Raw genomic sequence first — 23,426 nt, 5'->3', positions numbered from 1 at the left:
TCTCGTCGTGCTACATGCTTTTGGGTCTTACATAAAGGTGTTCCATAGTAATAGTGCGGGACGATCGTCGCAAATCCGGAGTGTTTTGCTAAACTTGCTTTTGCGTCTTACATGAAGGTGTTCCATAGTAATAGTGCGGGGACGGTCGTCGCAATAATAGTCGTTCCTGTGTTTTGCTAAACTTGTGCTTCACATTGAAGTAACAACAAAATAGGCATGTACAATACAAGGACAAATCCGGAGTGTTTTGCTAAACTTGCTTTTGCGTCTTACATGAAGGTGTTCCATAGTAATAGTGCGGGACGGTCGTCGCAATAATAGTCGTTCCTGTGTTTTGCTAAACTTGTGCTTCACATTGAAGTAACAACAAAATAGGCATGTACAATACAAGGACAAATCCGGAGTGTTTTGCTAAACTTGCTTTTGCGTCTTACATGAAGGTGTTCCATAGTAATAGTGCGGGACGGTCGTCGCAATGATAGTCGTTCCTGTGTTTTGCTAAACTTGTGCTTCACATTGAAGTAACAACGAAATAAGCATGTACAATACAAGGACTTCGTTTAGACGAAACTATTCATGGTTGTAAATCAATGCGTTGAAACAGACATTCGTATACAAGGCGTCAACCAATAAGGACGTTCCAGGTCAATAATCGCAATGCTCATTCCCAAAACGACGTATAACACAAACCACCAAAGAACCAAGAAACTATACAAGGTATGAAATTAGGACGGAATCATGCAAAGAGAAGCAGTCCACAGTTTTCAATGATGTTGGAAAGACCCGAGGTGTTCTCTAGGTGACTGAGTAAAATCAGAATTCCAATCATGTACTATACATGCATGCTAGAATTAGTTGTCGATAACAAAATATACAAAATCGCTTATAAATTAAAAGATATACTAAAAGTCAAGTATGAAGAGCAGGTCTGTCCTAAGAGAAAATAACTGTCGAGCAGTTTTTCACTCTCCTTGTGCCCATTTTAGCTTTTATATATACAAACCACTTGTTTTATGGCGACTAACAGATCACTCGCCTGAATTTAACAACAGCCAAAACCAAGGTAAGAGTCTGTAATCACTCAGTTTTTGCAGCCCAGGTGAATTACTAATCATTAAGGCCGACATGCCGGCAATGATGTGGATCCAGTCGGCTTTGCCTTATTGTTGTCTTTAGACGTGTTGCTCCGATCGGAACAAGAGCCACTTCTGTCCCAACATAGCATACTTTTGACGATGTTTAAGGTGCGGCGATTAGCGCAGTACGCCAGAAAGATGAACACACCTTGACTTGCGGTGAGTACAATGAAGGTATACCAAAGAATGTCGGAACGAAGAATTTCCGCCATTATCCCGAATACCCAGGTAAATCCAAACAGCGCGGCCAACTTTATGTAAATGTATACGTAACGCTTGTTGGTCATGTGGGCAACCTCTTTCATGTCCGGGACAGATCGGATTGCTAAAACTGTCAAAATGAAGAAAATGGCGTTAGCGATAAGTGTAACGATCAACGGGGAGGCAAAGAATACGGCGATACCAATGGGGTCGTTAATGAAGCACACGTCACCACCGTATCCCATATCGATTCCATCGCTTCGGATCAGATAATACGCGATACATCCACTGACAACGCAGGTCGGCATCAAAATGCAGAACAGGCAGTATCTGAGGAATCGAGAGACGTCGGTTCTTCCTGTGGTGGGCATAGGGCGTAATTTGGTAAATACCCTGTACATGTGATATGCGGATGTAGCCATCCAAGAGAACGTGGCCATCCAAAAGAAATGGGTTAAGACACCGAACGCTTTGCAAACCGTGGAATTCTCTGTTCGACTGGCGCCAACCAGGAAGAGCAGCTGAGACAAAAAGATGTGGAATACTAACGCTGAAGTGTTCATTCCCGGAACGGTCTTAAGTCGTTTTATGCAAGTGTATGTCAAGAATGTCAGAAACAAACAAAGCAAAGACAAGGAGGTACATACAAGGGAGACTATAGACATGGCTACGTTTTGGACGGGATTCACCTTGGCAAGTGGAGCCCACGCTTTGTCCCGCTCTTCAAGAGCCAACTCTCTTCGGATGACTGAAATTTCATCGAGGCAGATTCGAACAGTTACGCCACAGCGCACAATCCGACTCATATTTACTTTGATCGTTTTGGAGTTATTGATTGTTATCGAGCTAGTTTCTTTGTCGAGGGTAAAATTGTCTCTCGAGAGGTTATACTGCAAGAACGGACACCCTGGGCCCACTGTAGCCATGGTCGCACGACATAACAAAGTCTCGCATCTGTGGTTGAGATTGATGGTCGATTGCGTTATTTCTAGTCCGCTCGTCACAACATTGGATGATAAAATCTCTTGTGGGCAAAATTCCGGCCTTGAAGACAGGCTGACATCTTCTCCCCGCCATGGATAGCTCTGCTCCATGGACACGAATTTCCAGAGCGTCTCTTCTATGGATTGCAGAGCCTGGTTAGACAAAGTGATTATTTCCACGTGGATTAAAATCTTGTCTGGTTGCGAGCTATGTTGCATTCCATTGCGTTGTAGAAAAGTCATAATCATCGAACTTATAATTAATGGGTAAAACTCAACGAGCCTTTCTTGCAATAGATCGGAGTACTGTGTGGGATCGAAGTAGGACAGAAAATCTTCAGATCCATTTAACTGATTTAAGACGACATCGAATTTAAACCCCAAACCTGTTGTGGCAGTGAAATGAATGTTGCATCCGCTGTCTCCAAGTACCCTGAGATCCGGACATTCAATGTTGCGACATGTCATCTGCGAAAAAAACAGAAAAATTCAACAGCTGTTTTATAAAGGTACTGTATTTAATTTATGTATTTAGTGTTAGAGACATGGGGAAAAATACACTAGCAACAAATAAACAGACAGAACATGCGAACATATCCGATTAATTTTCAAAAAATCTTTAACGTACATCTTCTTACCAAAAATTAGTCATACACACAGGACACGAAATTGAGGCTATGTATGCAATAACACTATGTACGATGCTACATGGTCGTCCCACGTGGTGGACGCTCCGTGCTACATGGTCGTCCAGAATGTGGTGGGCGCTCCGTGCTACATGGTCGTCCTACATGTGGTGGGCACTCCGTGCTACATGGTCTTCCTATATGTGGTGGGTGGTCCGTGCTACATGGTCTTTCTATGTGTGGAGGATGATCCGTGCTACATGGTCGTCCCACATGTGACGGCTGCTCCGTGCTACATGGTCTTCCTATATGTGGTGGGTGGTCCGTGCTACATGGTCGTCCTACATGTGCTGGATGCTCCGTGCTACATTTGTTGTCTGTCCCACATGTGGTGGGTGCTCCCTGCTACATGACCACTACATCTATCCCAAATATATCCCTGTGGTTACCGACTCCATTTAGCAATATGCACTACACATCCATTTCAATTCTCTTAAACTAATATGAACAGAACTAAAGAAGGTTGAATAAAACATGAAAAAATAAAGCTGAAGTGCTTACGGAGAAGGGATCGTATGCCTGGGTGGTGTTGCAGTCGGTTGGAGTTCGGTGCAGAACTCTGGCTGATGGGGCAGGGGGAGGATTGAACGCCAATAAAACGCTCATGGGATGTGCAAATTGTCCTGACTCTATTCGATGGCATTGTACCGTCTTCGTGAGTTCGATACCATTGCAAACAGCACAAAATATATTTCGGTAAGACGCGTGCGTGGACGAAAATCCATAATAGTGAACAGTGTGGTTGTACATTCCACACAGTGTCTCTATTCTCGAATCGTACGACAACCAATTCCCTGTCATGTTACACCTGTCCATGGGCGCGACACTACATTTTCTTAGTGCGACACCTGGCGGAGGATAGGTGTCTATCTGACACATACTTTCTCCATTTAAAACTAACTGCCACAGGTCCTCGGTGGTCTTTACACTTGACAAGTCAGTCATATTTTCACAGATGACCTCATGTCGCCAACTTCCAACGTCTAGGACACCGTGGCATAAAGCGCAATATTTATTCCTGTAGGTGATACCTTGAGAGATGCTGGACACAGGTGTTGCCTGGTCCCTGTTACGGATGTCAGGGTCGTGGCACTTCTTAACGAATGTTTCGTTCTGGTTGATGTCGTGAGATGGGCATCGAGTAATCATCATTGCACCATCTGCCTGGCCCCACGTAGTCCAGGCGCCGTTAAGACAAGATACAGACTCTACCGGAGAGGATGGCACCACGGGCGAGTCCTTAAACAGTACATCTGGGCAACAGTCCCCAAAATAGTGGCACATTTCGTCGCAACGGCAAAGACTGCATTCCAAAAAGCAAAGATGCTCGTCACCAATTAAAGTTCTGTTACAAAAGTAATCTGATTCACACACAAAATCGGTGACGCTCCGCACCAAGAACTGGTTGGAACTGCTCTCTCCAAACACATACACGTCATTGTTGCTTGGGACCGATGTCGTCTTCTCCGATGTCTGTGAATTAACGTTAACTGATTCAGTCGTAGAGCTACCAGTTTCATGCGGTAGACCTAAAAATGTTTCTGTTATTATTAAAAAAGTTATTCGACCGTTAGCAAATCTAAAGAAAACAGTCATACTGAAAACTATCGCTGCAACAGTCAAACGGTCTAACCAAAACTCGGCCATAGCACCCTAAAACTCGTCTGTTTTTAACGGAAGAAGATCTAATTTACACCTGATCAGTTTGATGATCCATTTGGAACTGTTGGCTGACTTGTCGTTAAAGGATTTCTCGTGGGTACAACCATGCCTTCAGGTTAACTAGTTGTTGACATGGAAGTCACTGATCCATCCTCTTTGCGTCGTTTATAACCATAATGCATATGATTCATGAATTTCCACATGACATATCATGCAATATTGTTTTATCTTCATAAAGTGGAACGGTGACCTCATTCTTTTGAGGTCTATGCCCGAATCTCGCTGCGACAGGTAAAACAGTGTAATGATAACGTACCGCAACGAGCACGATTTGAAAATTGTACGTCAAAAGTAATAAATCATTGAACCTGAGCCCTAGTTAATTCATTAGGACATTAGTGTTTATCAAAACTGCTAGCAAGACTGGGACTAGATCTGAGGCATCGCTAGATAAATGGTCATTTGGGGAATGTGTAAAGTGATTAGGGGAAAGGTTAGGCCGCATTATATGAGAGCTATGCTTATGTGCACGCGGACTATCAACGCGAATTGATGGCGCCATGGAACATTGGGGTTATTGGGTTAGAAACCATCCTGTTAATAAAGCAAATAGCTACACCGAAGAAATAAAGGATTAACAGGTCTACATCCATATGTATTAAGCCTTACTTAGGAATTGTGGATTTATAGGGCTAATTATTACATTGGAAGGCGGAAACTACTTTGGATAAATGTAATAAAGCTGTAAACTAACCTTTTTCTGTTAGACTTAATTGTAAACTGATATGCTTCTATATTTTGACCGCTCCTTAAATAAGAGTTGAAAAATGGTAAAACTTAAAGTGGAAACTGAGTAAAATGATGATGTTTTATAGATTGACTGTTTTTTCTTATTTGGTTCTTATTTGTTTAAATACATGCACTTTCATAAGTTGGCGGTTACTTTTACGGGTGGGGGATGCGAAATGATCTGGGTTAAACAACGGCATCCAAATTATTTCGAACACTGAAATACACAATGCTGTACACAAAAAATATTTCAATGGGTAAGATCATAAAGGCGTAAAACTTTGCAAAAGACAAATCATCAATTGAGATGCATGAAATCAATTGTCTCTCTATTTATTCATGTGATTTGTTTGGTAACAGTGTATAACGAACATTCAGTTTCCAAAGATTAAACATGCTTAAAATGTATAATCATTGTATCTATATGTAGCACGCTCTGTACGTTCATAGATAAACTACAGATCCTCCTACACATATGAAGCTTGGTTAAGAAATGCCATTCGTAAGACATTTAATTGTCTAAGTTATTCCGTCGAAATTCCTGCATATAATTATGTTATTGTTTCGGACGTACAGTATATAGCATCATGAAAAATTAAAACTTACGTACTTTTACAAGTAAACACGAACAAAATTGTGAATAATTAAAACCATAGCGTAGATGGGTTAACTTTTCTTAGGTTTTCTTAAACATTTTCGATCTATTACATACAAGACTGTTGTCTACTTATATATAACTAACATGCTGTCAGGTATACATGTATTACTGATCAAGGGGGCGTCGTAGCCAAGGTGGTTAGCACGCCAGCGCAGCGCAATGACCCCACAGCCTCCAACCAATGCGATCACTGTGAGTTCAATGCCAGCTCATTCTGGCTTCCTCTCCGGCCGTGCGTGGGAAGGTATTCCAGCAACATGTGGATGGTAGAGGGTTCCCCAGGGCTCTGTCCGGTTTTCTCCAAAGTTGGTCGCATTTTATTTTTTTTTTTAACTTTGGAATCATTTAAAACTGTAAATAATACAGGAAGGTACTAAATTATTTAGTAAAGGCAAAAATTTGAGCTATTTTTGTTAAATACAGAAAATTTGATTTCAACAGCGAATATAAATTTCTTGCCCAAAATCTCCTCCATAGCTGTAGTCAAAGTTGACACTATGGAATTGGTACCCTTGATGCCCAAAACAGTGAAAAAGAGGTAACATTTACTTGGTTTATTTACACTTTGTACAGAGTAAAAAACAAAACAAAACAAAAACAAACAGGCCTACGTACAATATTGAGGTGACTGGACTTTAATGTGACCTGGTATACAATATTCTCAACTTCTCAAGTATCATGCACTCTGTGGTCTGAACGCAACAGGGAATCTCATCCAGGATGACAAAGGACTGGTACAACCCTTTCTATCTGTACCAATTTCACTTATGTCAGAATAAGGAGAAATTTTCTCACTATATTTCAGCTAAATTTTGGCCTATAAAAATGCACTTTCAAAAGCACATGGAGCTTATAAAATTATATTCTTGACGGCAGTCCTTAAGTTTTTTTCTGATAAGAAATAAATCAAACTTCGCAAACAAATTTTTCTGGAGTGGAGCTATAAGGTGAATGGATAAGAATCAAGCAAAATGTTTCACTTTTAAAAAAAAGCTAAACTTTTGGTGAAATACAGCACATGATGATGGTGATTGGTTTTATGGGTCAGCAAGGGGCAGTTTCAGCTGAGTATAAATATATATTTATTTATTTATTTATTTGATTGCAGGTTTACGCCGTACAAATATTCCACTTATACAACGGCGGCCAGCATTATGGTGGGCGGAAAGCGGGCAGAGGCCGGGGGAAACCCATGACCATCAGCAGGTTGCTGGTAGAGCTTCCCACTTATGGCCGGAGAGGAAGCCAGCATGAGCTGCACTTGAACTCACAGCGACCGCATTGGTGAGAGGCTCCTGGGTCATTGCACTGTGCTAGAACGCTAACCAACTGAGCCACGGAGGCCCCCCACCCCCCCACCCATAAACATACAGTACAATCATGTAATTGAGACCACAAGGTCCTTTCCATTACAATGACACATATACATATGCATGTATTCTACATGACTACAGTGATTTTCATGATGACAAAGGTACAAATCCTTAATCTGTCAGCATCTGTTTTTGATGACATGAAACTTCACCATCAATGTTCCTTGATGACATGATGCAAGCTTCAATAGGCACATTCTTCACTTGGTCCTGATTGGTTGATTATTGATTAACCCCACGTTCAAGAATATTTCAAATTATATGATGAATATCTGTTTGACAAGCTGTCATCATGTACAGACAAGCTGCCTTAGGATGGTGCTAACACCCCTACAGTCGCCGTCAACCTATTCGTGTCACCTTGACCTCCTGTGACCAGGGACTGAATGGGAATCTACATATTCCCTCTCCCAGGCCAGGAGAGGTTTAACTTGTATGCCTCGTGGTTTGGAGTCCCATACCTTAGTCACTGAGCTAAATCTCCCTTTGCTTCTGGCAATCATAGCACATATGCATATATACATGCCCTGTGACTCACAGTACATGATGAGAGGAGGTCTGTAAGTCATATTGCTATAGAGATGTCTCTGTTTCCATTTTGACTGTCCCATGCAATTTGGGCTTAACCAGCGTGACACTCAGTCCCAGTATTTGATGACACCATCCCAACCACATGTGGCTACTTTAGACGTCTCGTGGGGATGCCACAGTACCCCAATACACACATCATCATGTGCCTTGAACTTTGTGTACAGTTTTGTGGTTTTCCAGTCCCAAACATACAGCTTGCCATCAGCATCACCTGAGATAATGTAACTGAAACAGATGCAAAACAACGGATAAGAAAACAGGTCTGTTAACACACTATTTCCGTTTCAAGACAAATCAGGTGGAATCATTAAAATGGTACGAAGGACAAAGCATATAAACCAGATCTAATACAATGCTCCAACAGAATTTACAATGAATACTACTGGTTCACCCCAAGAATTAAACAGTCCTCAAAAACAAAATTTTTGTCAGTTTCTGTAAAATTTGTCTGGTGTGACATGATAATATGCCTTGTTAAGTTATGACATTAAGTAAGGCAGTTATGCTAGAATGACACCATGAATTCTTGCCTAAACCATAGAATAATTTCATTTCCATACGATTCTCTGTAATAGTTTTAATACACTAAATTTTTCACAACTTCCCAGCATAACTCAAGATTATCTTGATCTCTATCATTTGTCCCTGCTCTTGAAACTCAGAGGATCTGACACCGGCTTAGCTCTTTTATGCTAATTCAGAAATAAGTTTATCATGGCTAATTTAGACACAGGTTCAAAACTGTACCCTAGAAAAAATCCCATAAGGAAAAATGAGTAAACCTATACATCATTGCACAAGAGAAAACATTTCTATTACAAATAGTCCAGAAATGTATACGTAGACTACAAAACATAATCATGGAGGGAAATGAGAAAAATTGTATATACCCTAAATGACCAAAAATTTTGTCCACAAAAGTGCATTTTTAGAGGCAAATATATGTCACGAAATATTATTTTTGCTGCTGAAACTTATAATTTTCCAGTAGAATATCGTCTTGTGTTCCAAGCAAAGCTCAAAACACCTTTCTAAACTCAACAGAACTCTCCAGTTATTCCACGTATAGAATTAAAATCATGTCATAAAAGTGCAGGAAACTACATGTAATTATAGCCACAATGATAAGAAATTATCTGTCAAACAAAGGTGTTATACCTTCATTATTCATTTACGTACCTCATATCTGGGGAAAAGTCCACTGTGCATGCGTAACCAGCCACCTGTAAAGAATTAATGCACTGTTATAAAAGGCCCATGTTATCATTTCAAAAATAAACACTTTGCACTTGTTAGGTAAACTGGTGAAAGAAAATCAAAGAAAATCAAAGAAAACAACAAATCACTTATATTTTCACAGGCCAGTGCATAACTCTGAGATAACTTTCATTGAATAACCACACATGCATCATTAGGTTACCTAAATTCCTCAACCATTTTGCATACGAAAGAGTAATTTTCAGTGCAATTTATACACTCGTTGGATGTGCCAGTTTCAGGGCTTCACAAAGGGCACAATTTTATCAGTCAACACAGAATAATGACTTCAAAATATACTTGAAACAATACCTTGCGAAACATACAAAAAGGTTAAAGAATTACAATTATATAAAATTCTTAGTGAAACTAAAAATGCATAGAAATGCCCTGGGAGTATAACTTTCTTCAGTTCCATATAGTGACAACATATACTAAAACATGTTCTTTTAAAATTACATGTCTAACATGACTAAGACAAAGACGGAGGTGTTAAAGACAACAGGGACAAATACAGAAGCACAATTCAAAGATGGTCATACTTACGTAGTAATGCTAATCTTCAACTTGCGAATAATGTTTACGTGCTTGAATTTCATAAATTTTCTAAGTTGAAAGTATTATCTTGAACGCCTGAAAACCACACTGTCACTGCAGTCAAAGCTTAACACCATCTTACAAAGAAATATTAAGCTGAAATATCAATGTTTACTTTCTGTTTCCCTTTTTTCACTTACCATATGCCCTGTGAATCGCTTTTTTCTCATAAATTTGAATCTGTTTAGGACATTAAATATGCAGATTTGGTTATCCATGGATTGGCAGGCCAACCACTTTCCTGTGGAGAAGAGAGCATGTGGTTGAGTGCTTGCTGCCTTATCTGTACAGCAGGATTATTTTTAAAGAAACTGTCTACTTCATAATACATGTATTTTATTTAAGCAATTTCTCAAATGTCACTAATATAAAAAGGGCATTTTGGAATGTCAAACGCACTACCATACTTAAATGATTCTTCATCAGAGGAACATAAAGAGAAACACAGAGCAATATAATAGGCTGCCTCACCATTACACAAACTGCATTTCATTCCTTTTTCAAAGTGTTTTTTCACATCTTTTTTTGAAATCCAGAATTTATGTAAATTACAAAGCCTGACTTCCATGGTCTGTTTTTATACACTGTATTCTTCATTTATTTCAATACTTTACAAGATTTTCAAATTACTGGTCCTTCTTTCGTAATATGCAAATTTTAATCTGATGTAATAACCGTACCATTGTGGGAAAGAGTGACAGCAGGCATGGAGTGCATACTCGGGTCAGCAATGTACTTAAAATCAACAGGTATGTCCCTGAAACAGAAAAGCAGCACATTTGAACTTTTTACAGCATAACTGGCTTATATTATGAAATGCAGACAAAAAAGACAATAGTTTGAAGTTGAGTATAAGTACTGTCTTTCAATCAGTCAACAAAGGTGACAATAATATTACATCTGCTATGTAAACTGATTTGTATAAGAAATAAATCATTCAAGTAAACCTGAGACGATCTAAGATGAAATAATTCCCAACGCCCCACCAAAATACCCAACAAGATAAAATATCAGAGATAACAACAGAGGATAGCATTTCTCCACCGTGTTACTGTGTTGTTGTTATTTCATTAATTTGTTATAAACACATCTTAATTAACCAAAATTGCAAATATGAATAAAAACTTACTTCCCTCCTTGCTATTCAGCTTTTAATTGTTTATTTATTTGATAACTATTTAGTGCCATACTCAATTTATCACAAACATGTATAAGATGGCAGTCAAGTTTATTACTGCAGTGCCCCCCCAAAAACTGCTTTACTTCAACATGTACCTAACAAACCAACTGACTAAGCCACAACCAAACTTGAGGGAATTGGATTTGTTTGCCTGCAATCTCACTGGTCATGGAAAGATTGGCTGTGATGAAAAGAATGCTTTAGCTGAATGAGAAGGTTTAATGCAAGATGACTGGTTTAATGTAAGATGATTGGTTTAATGTAAGATGACTGGTTTAATGTAAGATGAATCTCACCATTCCCAAACTCTCAAACTCTTATCATCAGACGTCGTGACAAATCTCCTGTTTTGGTCAACAAACGTGATAGTGTTCACTGCCCCCAGATGTCTGTCATATTCCTGTACCACTTCCCCTGTGCGAGTGTCCCACTAAGTAAACAAGAAACACACATGCACGAATAATGTCCGCATACATCGGATCAAGGGCAATAACTCACAGTGGTGGGTTATTGCAACACACTGTATTTATCTCCCTTCAATTAACAATTAATTTTTCCTTTACACTCCTTGGGAAAAATTTCTCGTGTAAGCAACATTTTATGATACATTTATTTATTTCATTGGTCTTTTACACCGTACTCAAGTATATGTCACTTATACAACAGCGACCAGCATTATGGTGGGAGGAAAACAGACAGGGCCCAGGATAAACCAACAAGAATCTGCAGGTTGCTTTGCTGGCAGACCTTCCACATACGGCCGAAGAGGAACCTGGACTTGAATTCACAGTGACCACACTGGTGAGAGACTCCTGGGTCATTGCACTGCACTGGCGTGCTAACCACCTTGGCCACAGAGGGCCCCCATTATGATAAAAGCTTATTCTTTATAGACTTAATGATGTAAAAAAAAGTGTCTTTTAACCGAGATTGACTGCTTTACTTACACAAACAATTTTTTTGTCTGATGTTCCTGCTACAAACAAATGCTGCTTGTCATCATCTGGGTTAAATTTGACGCAGTATGGTACTTTTCTGCTGGTGAATCTTGATATACATTCCCCTGGGAATAGAAAGAAATAAAAACAATGGGATGACTGAATGCAAACAACCATTCTGGACAAAGGACCTTACACCAACAAGCGTGCAAAATGTCTTATTTTTAAATTATTTTTCTCCTCTTTTTTTTTTACAGGTATCATTTTTCTTATTTTCAGGACATCTGGTCTGCTCTTTTTATTCAACGTACATGTAACTGTAACATGAATATTTTCGTTTCTTTTTTAATCACATGGTCAGTTCATTTAATGAACAACATAAGTAATGTTTGTCTTAACATTTCTCAAAAATCGATGTAATTTGTTTCTCTTAACACTATTACCATCTGTCCTAAAAATTAGAAGAATTGTATTAGATATTAATTCATTTATTTATTTATTTGATGGGTGTTTTACGTTTAGCGCCATACTCAGGAATATTTCACTTATACGCTGGTGGCCAGCATCATGGTGGGAGGAGACCAAGCAGAACCCGTAAGATATTACCCATTAATAAACATGGATTATCATAGTTTTATTTAAAACAGAACAGAAGAATTTTTCGCTCACAAGGCAGTGGTTAGGTTAGTTTTCAATGGAAACCTGGCAGATCCACGTGAAATCCTGTGAAACTAATGTGAACAGGGATCTGGAGGCGTCAGTCACCAACAAGGAAAACTATCACATTTGCCGTATCTTGACTTAAGGCTGCACTCATGCCATCCAGAGCCAGGATCGAACATGATATCACCGATCACGGGATAATCATCTCTAAGAAGATCCCATTAGATAGATCAGCCAGCAAGAGCTCTTGTTTCTAGATGAGAACTTGTTTAATTAATAAATACCTGTTTCTGTATCCCATAATTTACAATATCTGTCGTAGCCACAGCTGAGGAACTGCTTGCCGTCATTGTTGAAACTGACATCTCTGACAGCTTGCTTATGACCCAGATATGTGCGAACACATCGCCTGTCATTATACACTTCCCAGATCTACAGGACATCAAAACATGTCAATATGAAAACTTGCTAAGAAAAATAATGATGCAACTATAATTTCACTACATGCAACTACTATTTTAGAATAGAATTTCTGAAATGTTTGAAATTACATGTCTTTGGACAGTGAAAGAATGCATCTGCATAACCTGTGTTTGTATTTCATTATGAAATGCATTTATAAAAGCATTCTATCTTTCTACATGTACCAGGACTTGAAGGTATAAATCTTATTTAGACACCATCTTTGGAAAATCTATAGAAAAAGTGAATCACAGTAAAAACAGTGGAAACCTTAATAAACTCGGCGTCACTTCAAGACAGCTAAAACTTCTTGCACAGGAAAAGTCTACCTCATTGTAGCTACTCCTGAGAAAACCCACCTTTATCTTGGAGTCCATACTACAAGAGAGCAGTAGATGTGCAGACCCGGGGAACCAGCGTATGGCTGCCACTCCTTTAGTGTGCCCTGACCAGGTGTGGATGAGCTTTTTAGGCAGGAAGCACTTCTCAGGAGGATCCTCAGACTTCAGGTTAACACCAACATCCTGAGGAATATGCAGGAATGATCTGCCTTGGTAGTCGTAGGCATCTTTAACTGGGAAGATAGAAATGGTGAAATCTTCATGAGACTGTACAGTAAATTTGTAGTTTTTACGTCACTTCAGAAATTAAGAATGTGTTTGATGTATTTCTAGGTAAACACTACCATGCTGTGTTAGTAAGTTAATCTCTGCTCATGCCAGTGTAATGTGCTAACAAAAGCTAATTCATCAGAATTTCATGTGTTAAGAATATTAATAAATGTTCCATACCATTCTTGGTAACCTTACTGTGTAAGGCAAATTCGTCATGTGTATTTGTGTCTAGTACTGTATATTGTATAGTGTACTGTGTATCCAGGTTTTAACCTGGCTGCAGTACTACACCACAGGAAACTTTTCCATGTGCCCTTACAGTGTAATGTAGTCCTTCCTATGTATTCAGGACTTTATTAACCTGGCCGTAGTACTACACCATAGGGAACTTTTCCATGTACCCTTACAGTGTAATGTAGGCCTTCCTATGTATTCAGGACTTTATTAACCTGGCTGTAGTACAACACCACAGGAAACTTTTCCATGTGCCCTTACAGTGTAATGTAGGCCTTCCTATGTATTCAGGACTTTATTAACCTGGCTGTAGTACTACACCATAGGGAACTTTTCCATGTACCCTTACAATGTAATGTAGGCCTTCCTATGTATTCAGGATTTTATTAACCTAATTGTAGTACTACACCGCAGGAAACTAGACCTCGTTGTAGTACTTACTGTGTAAAGTGGTTTTCTCCTCAGCAGGCTTCTCCTCCACTTGTTTGCTTGTTTTACTTCTCTTTGCCAAGATTTCATCAAGCTCTTTCTTTTGTTCCTGTTATATTACAAAAACAATTCAAATGTACAGTATTCCCTTAAAAGAAGTCAAGAAAATCACACACATGTGTTAAACATTGATAATTTTGGAAGAAAACAATCAAATTTTCAGTGATGAAGACTTGTTTTGAGAGCACTCTTACTTTTACTTCTACACTATGTTCCAAAAATTTTCATTCATATGACAGCAGTGAACTTTATTGGAAGAGGAAGCAGAGAGCTGGTAGTAAACCACTACCCTCTGGCAAGTTACTCACAAACTTTCCCAGTGTGTATTCTTCACACTTATGCAGATTATGCAGAATCGTCGACTGCTAAGAGCCACCATGATCCCCCCCCCCAACACCACAAACAACAAGAGCTGGTAAATTTAGAAATTCCCTTTCCAAGGATGGCTTTGAACCCACAAACCATGGGCTACATGGTTGCAGTTGCATTTCCTAACATCTCAGAACCTGATCCTGCTCACCAACTCTTTAAACTTTACAGAGTCAGAGTCAAGGAAATGACCCTGATATTCATTTTACAAAGCAATATTTCATCTTCAGTAAATGACCTAACATTTTGCCCCCAAGAGTGTGTTTTACATGCAAATAAATGTAGTAAATTCTTACATTTCATGCTGAAACATTTTCCCAGGGGGACATGACATTAACTTCCAAACAAACTTCAAAATCATTCTTTTTAAGATCAGCAGAGCACTTAGAATTGGGTAAAAATGTTCAACTTAATTGTAGGCGAAATCTTGGGTTATTAACCATTAGTATCTTTACCTCATCTGGTTTCATTGTAGTTTTCTCATCCACAAACTTGCCCCAAGGCCCCAGGTAACCCTCAATGTCACTGGCATCAGGATTCTTCAGCCTCTTCCTCTTATCTCCAGGTCGGTCTTTTGACGCTTCAAAGACCGTCAGACCTTTCAAAATTAACAGCATTGTAATTATCACAATGTATCTGTGAAGCTGAGGTTTTAATTCTACCCAGTACAGCCTCCATGATCAGACAATTTCTGGAAACTTTAATAAATTGCCTTTTATACTCATTTTTTTTTTTTACTATAACCCGAAGTACTCTACCTGTCATTCACACTGAATAAAAAGTTCCACAAAACCACACCAAATGTATACATGTACATGGATCCACAAAGTATCCCACATAGAGTTTAAAAAGTATGCCTGTTCATTTTTGTGTGGCTGCTTAACCAAAATATTGCAATTCCAAGTAAGCGTTGAGAAAATCAAAAGTGCTGCCACGTTTTAACCAACCATGCGTCAATAATATCCATGACAAAAGAACGCCCCTGTTTCCATTGACGTAACCTAAACGCTGTTTTGACTTGCACCCATGAGTGTTGGGTACGAGTAAGCGAGGGGTTCAGGTTTCTCTGACATTGTGTATCTCATGGTGTCGAAAGATTTCAAGATTACAATGTCAATTAAAGACTTACCAACGATCATTGTGGCAATTTAGGTCTGTTTCAAGACCTCTTTCAAAGTAGCTACAGCCAATTTATTTGTTGTCTTCTGTTTAAGCTAAAGTTGATTTTAAATTCCATGGAAAGATATTTGCATATTGCCTGCTGCCATGGTAGATGCGTGTAAAATCAACTCAATAATAAGTCTACATACATTACAGCTTTGAACAACCTGGACCATAACAAATGATTCATCTCTACTGCATCAACGTAATCAGTGACGCATTTTCAAAAATATGACAAAACATCAAAGTCTTTTCTTACAAAAAGTTACAAGTAACTTCAGAAATAGAAAATACCTTTTGCGTCTTCTGCCTTTGTTACGTCGCCAACAACTTTTTCATTTCCTACACTGTCAACACTTGGGTCCATAGCATAGCCTAATCAGAAATAGAAGTAACACATATCTTCAGTGCCATTCAGCGCAAACACTCATACATATGCAACAGTTTCATTTAATATCAATGCAATTATATATTAACTACGCATTATATTGCTGATCATTATTCATATCGTAACAGGGAGATTCAAATATCAACCATACAAAATTCCAGATTTAACTTTGCATATGATATCTATGAACGGTACCCGACTAAAACAATAAATACTGTCTGTCTGTCCACAAAGCAACAAAAAGGAGAGAGAAGAAAGTCTGGTATGTCAGAACAAAAAGAAATCAATTTATAATTTGCCTCAAAAATGAATTTTGATGAATATCTTAAAATCGAAATATATTTATTTTCTGGAAGGAATGCTGCCTTCTCAACAAACCTCAAAAATCCTTTCTAAAGTAAACAGAACTCACAGAATACAGTAAAATTCTTGGGTCAAATTTTGGGTCATCAACCAGAAGACATTCTCACCATAGCTGGTAAACGTTCGTCTTTGTGTCTCAAATGTGAAAGCATTCACATGAGCTGGTTCCACAAAACCGGCCAAACTATTCCGGCTGGCTGAGAATTGCTGCGTCTTGAACGGATGCTCTGGTCCAACCTAAAACACAAGTTTACAGTGCAATACTTTAGTTTAATGTGCTTTTTATGTTTTAAGTGCTTAATTTCATTTTATTTATTTATTTATTTGATTGGTGTTTTACGCTGTTTTCAAGAATATTTCACTTATTTGACGGCAGCCAGCATTATGTTGGGAGGAAACCGGGCAGAGCCCAGGGGAAACCCAAAACCATCCACCATCAGCAGGTTGCTGGTAGACCTTCCCACATACGGCTGGAGAGGAAGTCAGCATGAGCTGGATTTGAACTCACAGCGACCGCATTGGTGAGAGACTCCTGGGTCATTACGCTGCGCTGGCGTGCTAACCAACTGAGCCACAGAGGCCCCCGCTTAATTTCATAGACAAGCTGTCAATACTAATCAGCAAATGTCGCCCACTGTTCAAAACATTTCATTTCATAGTGTTTCCTAACAACACATGCTGTAAGACAGCCCAGAAGTTTAGGATCATGTGATCACCTTAGCATGGGTGAAAACAAAATGGCCACCATGTATCGAAGCACAGGGAAAATGACCATGTTTGCACCTCTTGTCAGTAACCATTACACGTGGGCGTACAAAAAAAAAACATCACATAAGCCCTTCGGAAATACTATCTAAAAAGCTCAAAATTATACAAATCCTGTGAATATGCTAATATCACTGACAACGATTCATAAATAGGCATTTTTGTATGCTATAAAATTAGGTGAATAATCGTTTTAGCCCACTGTCTGCTACTAGGGAGATCACATGGTTTCCGGGCCATTTTACAGAATAAGCATTAACAGTACTGGTACATAATACATACACAAGTTTACAATTATGCCGTTAAGAGATACATACGGAGAGAGATTGTAGTTTTTCTTTGCTTCAATTCCTTATTTGTGTTTTACAATGCAAAATCCCCAAAACTTACATTCTTGATGTTACAACAGGAAAATACACCGTACATGTAAGTAAAGACAGGTTGTTTCTTGGAAAGATAACAGCATCTTGTTAAGTTTTACGGAGTAATGAAAAATTTGTTGAATGCTGATTGTCATTGACCAGCATGGGCTTAAATATGTTAAGGACCACTTTGTCTAGAGTCAGACTGCTATTACATAACCTGCTTCTGTACTGTTGGATTTCTTTACTTATAATGTTTTATTTTTTGGTTCAGTTAAGGTAGGTCATAAATTATAGGATACTGCTGCTGTATTCAGGGCGTTCATTTAGAACTGGAGACGGAGGTCAGAGTTCAAAAGCAGGTGGCTGAATTGAAGTAATTATGTCACAATTACTATTGATTTAAAAAGTAAGAATATTCAAAGTAGGAGGCTACAGGGATGGCAGTAGACAGCTGTCTGCAGCCTGCTACTTGCCCTTTTTGAACACCCTGTGTATTTCACTTCAAAAAGATTAGCCCATACAAATGCCCTTCTAGATCAGAGCTAAAAGCACAGAGAGGGCTAAAAATTACACTTTTGATGCCATCACTTAAGTTTTTCTGATGAGTAATTAATCAAACTTCACAAAAAAATCTTATGTGGCCCTAAAGGATTGATGAATCAATCAGAATGAAGCAAAATGTCTAAACCCCAAACATTAGGTGAAATACAGTAGCTTTTTCATCCTGGCTAATGTTTAAATCAATGTAACTAAGGTGGTTTTTGACCCAATGCAGATACATTTTTGCTGTTGTGTTTGGTCTGTTACCTGTGGTGCAAACAGATCGTCATATTTAGGGTTATATTTCACTTCTTTTGTGTCAACAGCCAAAGGTCTCGAATCTCCAAGGTTCTGAAAAATTAAAAAAAAAAAAAAAAAATAATAATAACAATAATTCAGTTGAAACATTTGTATGATACACATTTTTAATTTAACTGGCAAATATGATTTTTTTAAAAATGTTTGTTTGGTTAAGGTTAACATCACTTTCAACAATGTTTTGGCCATTTCATGTGGTGTTTTTTATTGTAATGCTGCCTCACTGGAATGCCATACAAGAATACCAAAAACGCCTCCTCATCTAATTGTGGTATATATTTATCTAACCAGACCAGCCAGTGCTCAAATTAGCCACAGAATTTCAGGGATTTAAGACTGTAGTTATAGATGTATGACTTAAATCGTAATTGAACCCTGCCCCTCTTACTTTTGAGGCAGACATTCTCCCAAATGACCAATGTGATGCAGTCATAAAAATGAAGCATGGCAGTAAGGGATACTCAGTCAGATCTGAAACCTTCACTGTGCAAACTGTATCCAATCTAAATTTCCTGTCAATAGGCTGAATCAGCATTTCAGTTGTTTTGAGAATTCACACAGACTGAAGTGGTGAATCTCGCAAACTAACGTGGATAAAAGACCTCATTTTATGGCAATGGTTAGATTGAATATAGATCTTGCATAATTCGATCTGTCAGCTCTAGGACCTGGTGCCATGGACAAGTATCATAAAAAGTTGTTTAAGAAGTTAGCTCACGAGAGCCTCCACCTGCAGTTATCTCCAGCTGATGCTTGCAAGGCGAAGCATATCACTAGACTGAGATACATCGGACACAGAAAAGGACAGGAACTGCAGACAGCCAAGTCATGCAGCTGACAACAGTATGTTGAGGACAGCACACTGAGAATGGAGGATTGCAGGGTAAGACAATGTTTGCATATAGGGCTATGTTTCCACATAAAAATGTATAGAGCCCAATAGAACTAGGTTGCTCCTTCCACCCAACCATCAGTCAACTGAATAATTTTGGTCTATAGAAAGAATTTCAAAAAGAACATACCGTGTATTTGGCCAACAAGGTAAACAACAAGAGAAAATGTGGTTCTGGTAATGAACTACAATGAGCAGAAAGTAGAAAGACATCCAAAGCAATGCGTACATCAGATTCATGGGGTGCCTAGTTTTCGTAAACATCGTCTAAGATACGCACTTTTCACAACAAGAAAAACTAACCGTTGAAACAACTTCAGGGGCTGAGTTTAAAGAAATCTTAGCCACTATTGAATTGGATTTGTCTACTGGTTTAAGATGAGCACAAAAATCTTCTGATGTGGCTGCCGTGTCATCTTCGGAATCGTTCGAGTCCGAATTGTATCCTTGCAACGACAACATCGCCGCCATTGTTGTGAAGACAGTTGCGTGTGGAAAATGCACGTTATTGGTCTAAATAAAAGCACGATTTTAATACCGAAAATTTCGGATTAAAATTCATGTCAATATTTTCTCGAAATTTGATGTTCGTCTTCATTTCGCTTCATTTTTCGCAAAACCCGATTCGTTGTTGAAGGGGTCAGTACGCCATGTTTGATCCAACTTCCTCTTTTGATGTGGATTAGCAGACAACAACATCAACATATACAGTTTTTGGCCGCAGTTTAGGCAAATATGTGATTTTTCTGCAGTTATCGTCTTTGAGGTAAGTCAGTGCTGCTAGTGTCAGTCGTCAAACTACCTCCCAGAGATTCAGTGTAATGGTTTTTGCGCCCAATGTTCACGCTCATTTTGACGGGAGTGACCTCATTTTGGTATGCCCGGTTTTACAGTCACTTCTCGTTGCAATGGACTGATGCGTTAGGTGTGCATTAGTTCTGATTTCGTTTTGCACTAGCCTAGCCCAGGATATACTTTGTGTTGTTTTTTGTTTGCTGTGGGACAACGAAATATAGTCTGTATCTATCGTTCATCTTATTTTTCCAGCCAAAATAATTTTAGATGGAGGGATGTGTTTACTTCTTCTTGTCATATTAAAGTTGGGCAAGTGTAGGTTTCTATATGTGAAAAATGTTAGATGCATTTGCCATCCTTGCTTACTGCCATCCTTACTTATTGCAGCTAGAAGAGGAACGTTTTAATAAACTTACAGTAAAACTTTTAGTGCGGTTATGTGTGGATAGCTAGCTGGACTGAACAGTTATGGGGGCCTCCGTGGCTTAGTCGGTTAGCGCGCTAGCGCAGCATAATGACCCAGGAGCCTCTCACCAATGCGGTCGCTGTGAGTTCAAGTCCAGCTCATGCTGGCTTCCTCTCCGGCCATAAGTTGGAAGGTCTGGCAAAAAACCTGCGGATGGTCTTGGGTTTCCCCCGGGCTGTGCCCGGTTTCCACCCACCATAATGCTGGCCGCCGTCGTATAAGTGAAATATTGTTGAGTACGGCGTAAAACACCAATCAAATAAATAAATAAATAAATCAACAGTTATGATGTGACCTACTGTCCGGCTAGCTGTTCTAACATGTGAATATGCCAAAGTCATGTATTTTTATTACAGAAAACTAGACTTGTCATGGGTAGCTTGTCATTCCCATAACCGCGGTTGAGTAACTTTAGTACTGATATGCCTTTTTGTGTCTAGATTATATACTCACTCTGACTGTATATAAAGATATAGGAAGCATGATGTGATATGCAACCAGGTGCTTACTTGCTTCATCATCAGTCAGTGCAAGGGCCTTCATAGACTGATGGTTAGCGTGCTAGCGCAGCACAGTGGCCCAGGAGCCTCTCACCAATGCAGTCACTGTGAGTTCAAGTCAAGCTCAAGTTGGCCTCCTCTCCGGTTTGCAAGCAACCTGCAGATGGTGGTGGCTTCCCTCCATGCTCTGCCCACTGTTATGGGTTCCAGTGGTATAAATGAAGAATAATAAATGAAATAAATAGATACAATAAATAGGTCAGTCAGGTTGCTCAAGCAGAATTTATAACAGTGTAACATTGCTGATTTGGTATGTAATTTTTGACATGGAGTTTTCAGATGTTATAAGAAATCTGCAATACACTATTATATGGTCTATTGAGGAAATATCGTCATTCATTTCATACCTGACATCTAATATTGATGATATACAGTGTGATAAAAACTTAATTAAAAAATCAACTGCTCAGAGTCAGTATCAGAGAATATTTAAAGGTTCTCACAGTATATGCATGACCAAGAGGGAGAACTTATCATGTATAGCAGTACTGTCTTAGATCACAAGTGTGTTCACTTATTACTTAAAAGTTTATTAACTAACACTAAAGAACAAGAATGAAATGGATTAGGGAGTCTAAATACATGCACAATGCTGTCAAGATCAGTGTACGCGTATAAGTTTGAGGTTTTGCTTACTTTCCATTTCTTTCCTTCTCTTTGCTTTTCTCGATAATATCACCAGGTCACTTGCACAAAACCCAAGATACTCAGAATATCGCTATAGTCAGCTCCAGATTTTGCAAAATTTAAGACATAATTGAAATAAGTATGAAATTTTTTCCACATCCTAGAAACTTAAGTTTTGATTTTGGGCATTGAGCTCACTTTCATCACCTACAAGATACAGTGTACATTATATATGCTTGCTGTGCTGGTAGTCCAGTAGTTACATGTACCATATACATGTATGTGCACATGCTGCTGCAATGACTTAGATATACTGTAACTGAACTGCAGTATATGCAACATGTAATTAATAATGATTTGCTACCATACATATATGTATCATACATTATACTATCAAACATATTAAATGTTTATGTGTCCTCATCATCAGATAATGACTGCTGTGCCTATGCTTATGATGAAGATAAGGCATTATGTTTATTGTAAGCTGTCGCCACAAGTTTGAAAATCTTGTCTATGTAATAGGGTAAGCCAGCACTATTCTACCTGCATCAGGATAGGTATGTAGGTGAGAAAGCTGTATAAATACCTGTCACTGTTTTATTTACTGTGAGTCATGCAGGAAGGTGGGTGATATATGTATATATGCCTGAGTGTCCCTTTGTCAGCTGATAACTCGGTGTGTTTGACATATTTTTAATACTGACATGAGACACTCCTCATGGTCTGTGGCAGACCAGTCACCTAGATTATACACTGAACATATGTGTACTGGTACTGTATTTCTACGACCTGTACACATGTGTATTTCAGCATTCTCAAATAACATTACTACATAAGTCAAGTGAAAATAGTACTACTGAAATCAGATAAGAAAGATACAGAACTGATACTCAGAATGAGACGCACTTCTTATGTGTGTAGTTTCTTTAAGGTTGAACACATGGGTTCATTTATTCCTTTGATTGAAGTTCAAAGCCATTCTGAAAAAGTTTTTGCTGATGTGATGCTAGTATAAAGGTTTATGAGTCTAGGAAACTGAACAAAACCTTGGAAATACTTGTACTATCACACCGTTGTCAGACTTTCGGACATAAAGTTACATAAGAGTAAGTGAGACATGGACAAACGCACAGTCATTTTGTTAAAGAGCTATATATATATATATATATACAGGTATATGCAGGCAAGCCAACTCAAGCTTTAATCTGGAAACCTTAGAAAAAAGTGACTTAGAAAATTGCATACATGTACTTAAATTTCTACAAATATTGTACACCTGCTGTAATTTCTACAAATATTGT

The 23,426-nt window shown here is 38.7% G+C and overlaps 2 protein-coding genes across 3 annotated transcripts in view; one reads left to right on the top strand and one right to left on the bottom strand.

Annotated features, from left to right (window-relative positions):
• Positions 1-7,523: 7,523 nt before the first annotated feature.
• Positions 7,524-22,042, bottom strand: LOC135481377 (pre-mRNA-processing factor 17-like). Of its 2 annotated transcripts, none has more exons than XM_064761216.1 (14): positions 21,445-22,042; positions 18,732-18,815; positions 16,902-17,031; positions 16,338-16,418; positions 15,338-15,480; positions 14,466-14,562; positions 13,536-13,750; positions 12,999-13,146; positions 12,061-12,176; positions 11,410-11,543; positions 10,614-10,690; positions 10,074-10,174; positions 9,259-9,302; positions 7,524-8,304 (listed from the first exon to the last, which is right to left on the bottom strand). In XM_064761216.1, exons 1-14 carry the CDS (start codon positions 21,454-21,456, stop codon positions 8,127-8,129), a joined length of 1,560 nt encoding a protein of 519 aa, XP_064617286.1. In that variant the 5' UTR covers positions 21,457-22,042; the 3' UTR covers positions 7,524-8,126. The 2 variants fall into 2 exon arrangements, with proteins under 2 accessions (XP_064617286.1, XP_064617278.1); XM_064761208.1 differs by lacking the exon at positions 21,445-22,042 and adding an exon at positions 19,978-20,145.
• Positions 20,332-23,426, top strand: part of LOC135481365 (actin-binding protein WASF2-like) — a 38,003-nt gene continuing 34,908 nt past the window's right edge. Inside the window, exon 1 of the mRNA XM_064761194.1 lies at positions 20,332-20,440. The gene's annotated coding sequence lies outside the window, so the exon portion shown is untranslated. The remainder of the gene's footprint in view (positions 20,441-23,426) is intronic.

The sequence above is a fragment of the Liolophura sinensis genome, chromosome 1 (genome assembly GCF_032854445.1).
Source record: "Liolophura sinensis isolate JHLJ2023 chromosome 1, CUHK_Ljap_v2, whole genome shotgun sequence".
NCBI classification, from domain to species: Eukaryota; Metazoa; Mollusca; class Polyplacophora; order Chitonida; family Chitonidae; genus Liolophura; species Liolophura sinensis.
This window is presented reverse-complemented; position numbering and strand designations above follow the sequence as displayed.

Excerpts from the sequence above, each read along its gene's own strand:
- LOC135481377 (XM_064761208.1), bottom strand. The coding sequence starts at position 20,145 with ATGGCGGCGATGTTGTCGTTGCAAGGATACAATTCGGACTCGAACGAT. Across the intron at positions 14,563-15,337 it reads CTACAATGAAACCAGATGAG|GAACAAAAGAAAGAGCTTGA; the intron begins GTAAAGATACTA and ends GTAATATAACAG. Across the intron at positions 12,177-12,998 it reads ATTATGGGATACAGAAACAG|GGGAATGTATATCAAGATTC; the intron begins GTATTTATTAAT and ends TTCTATTCCCAG.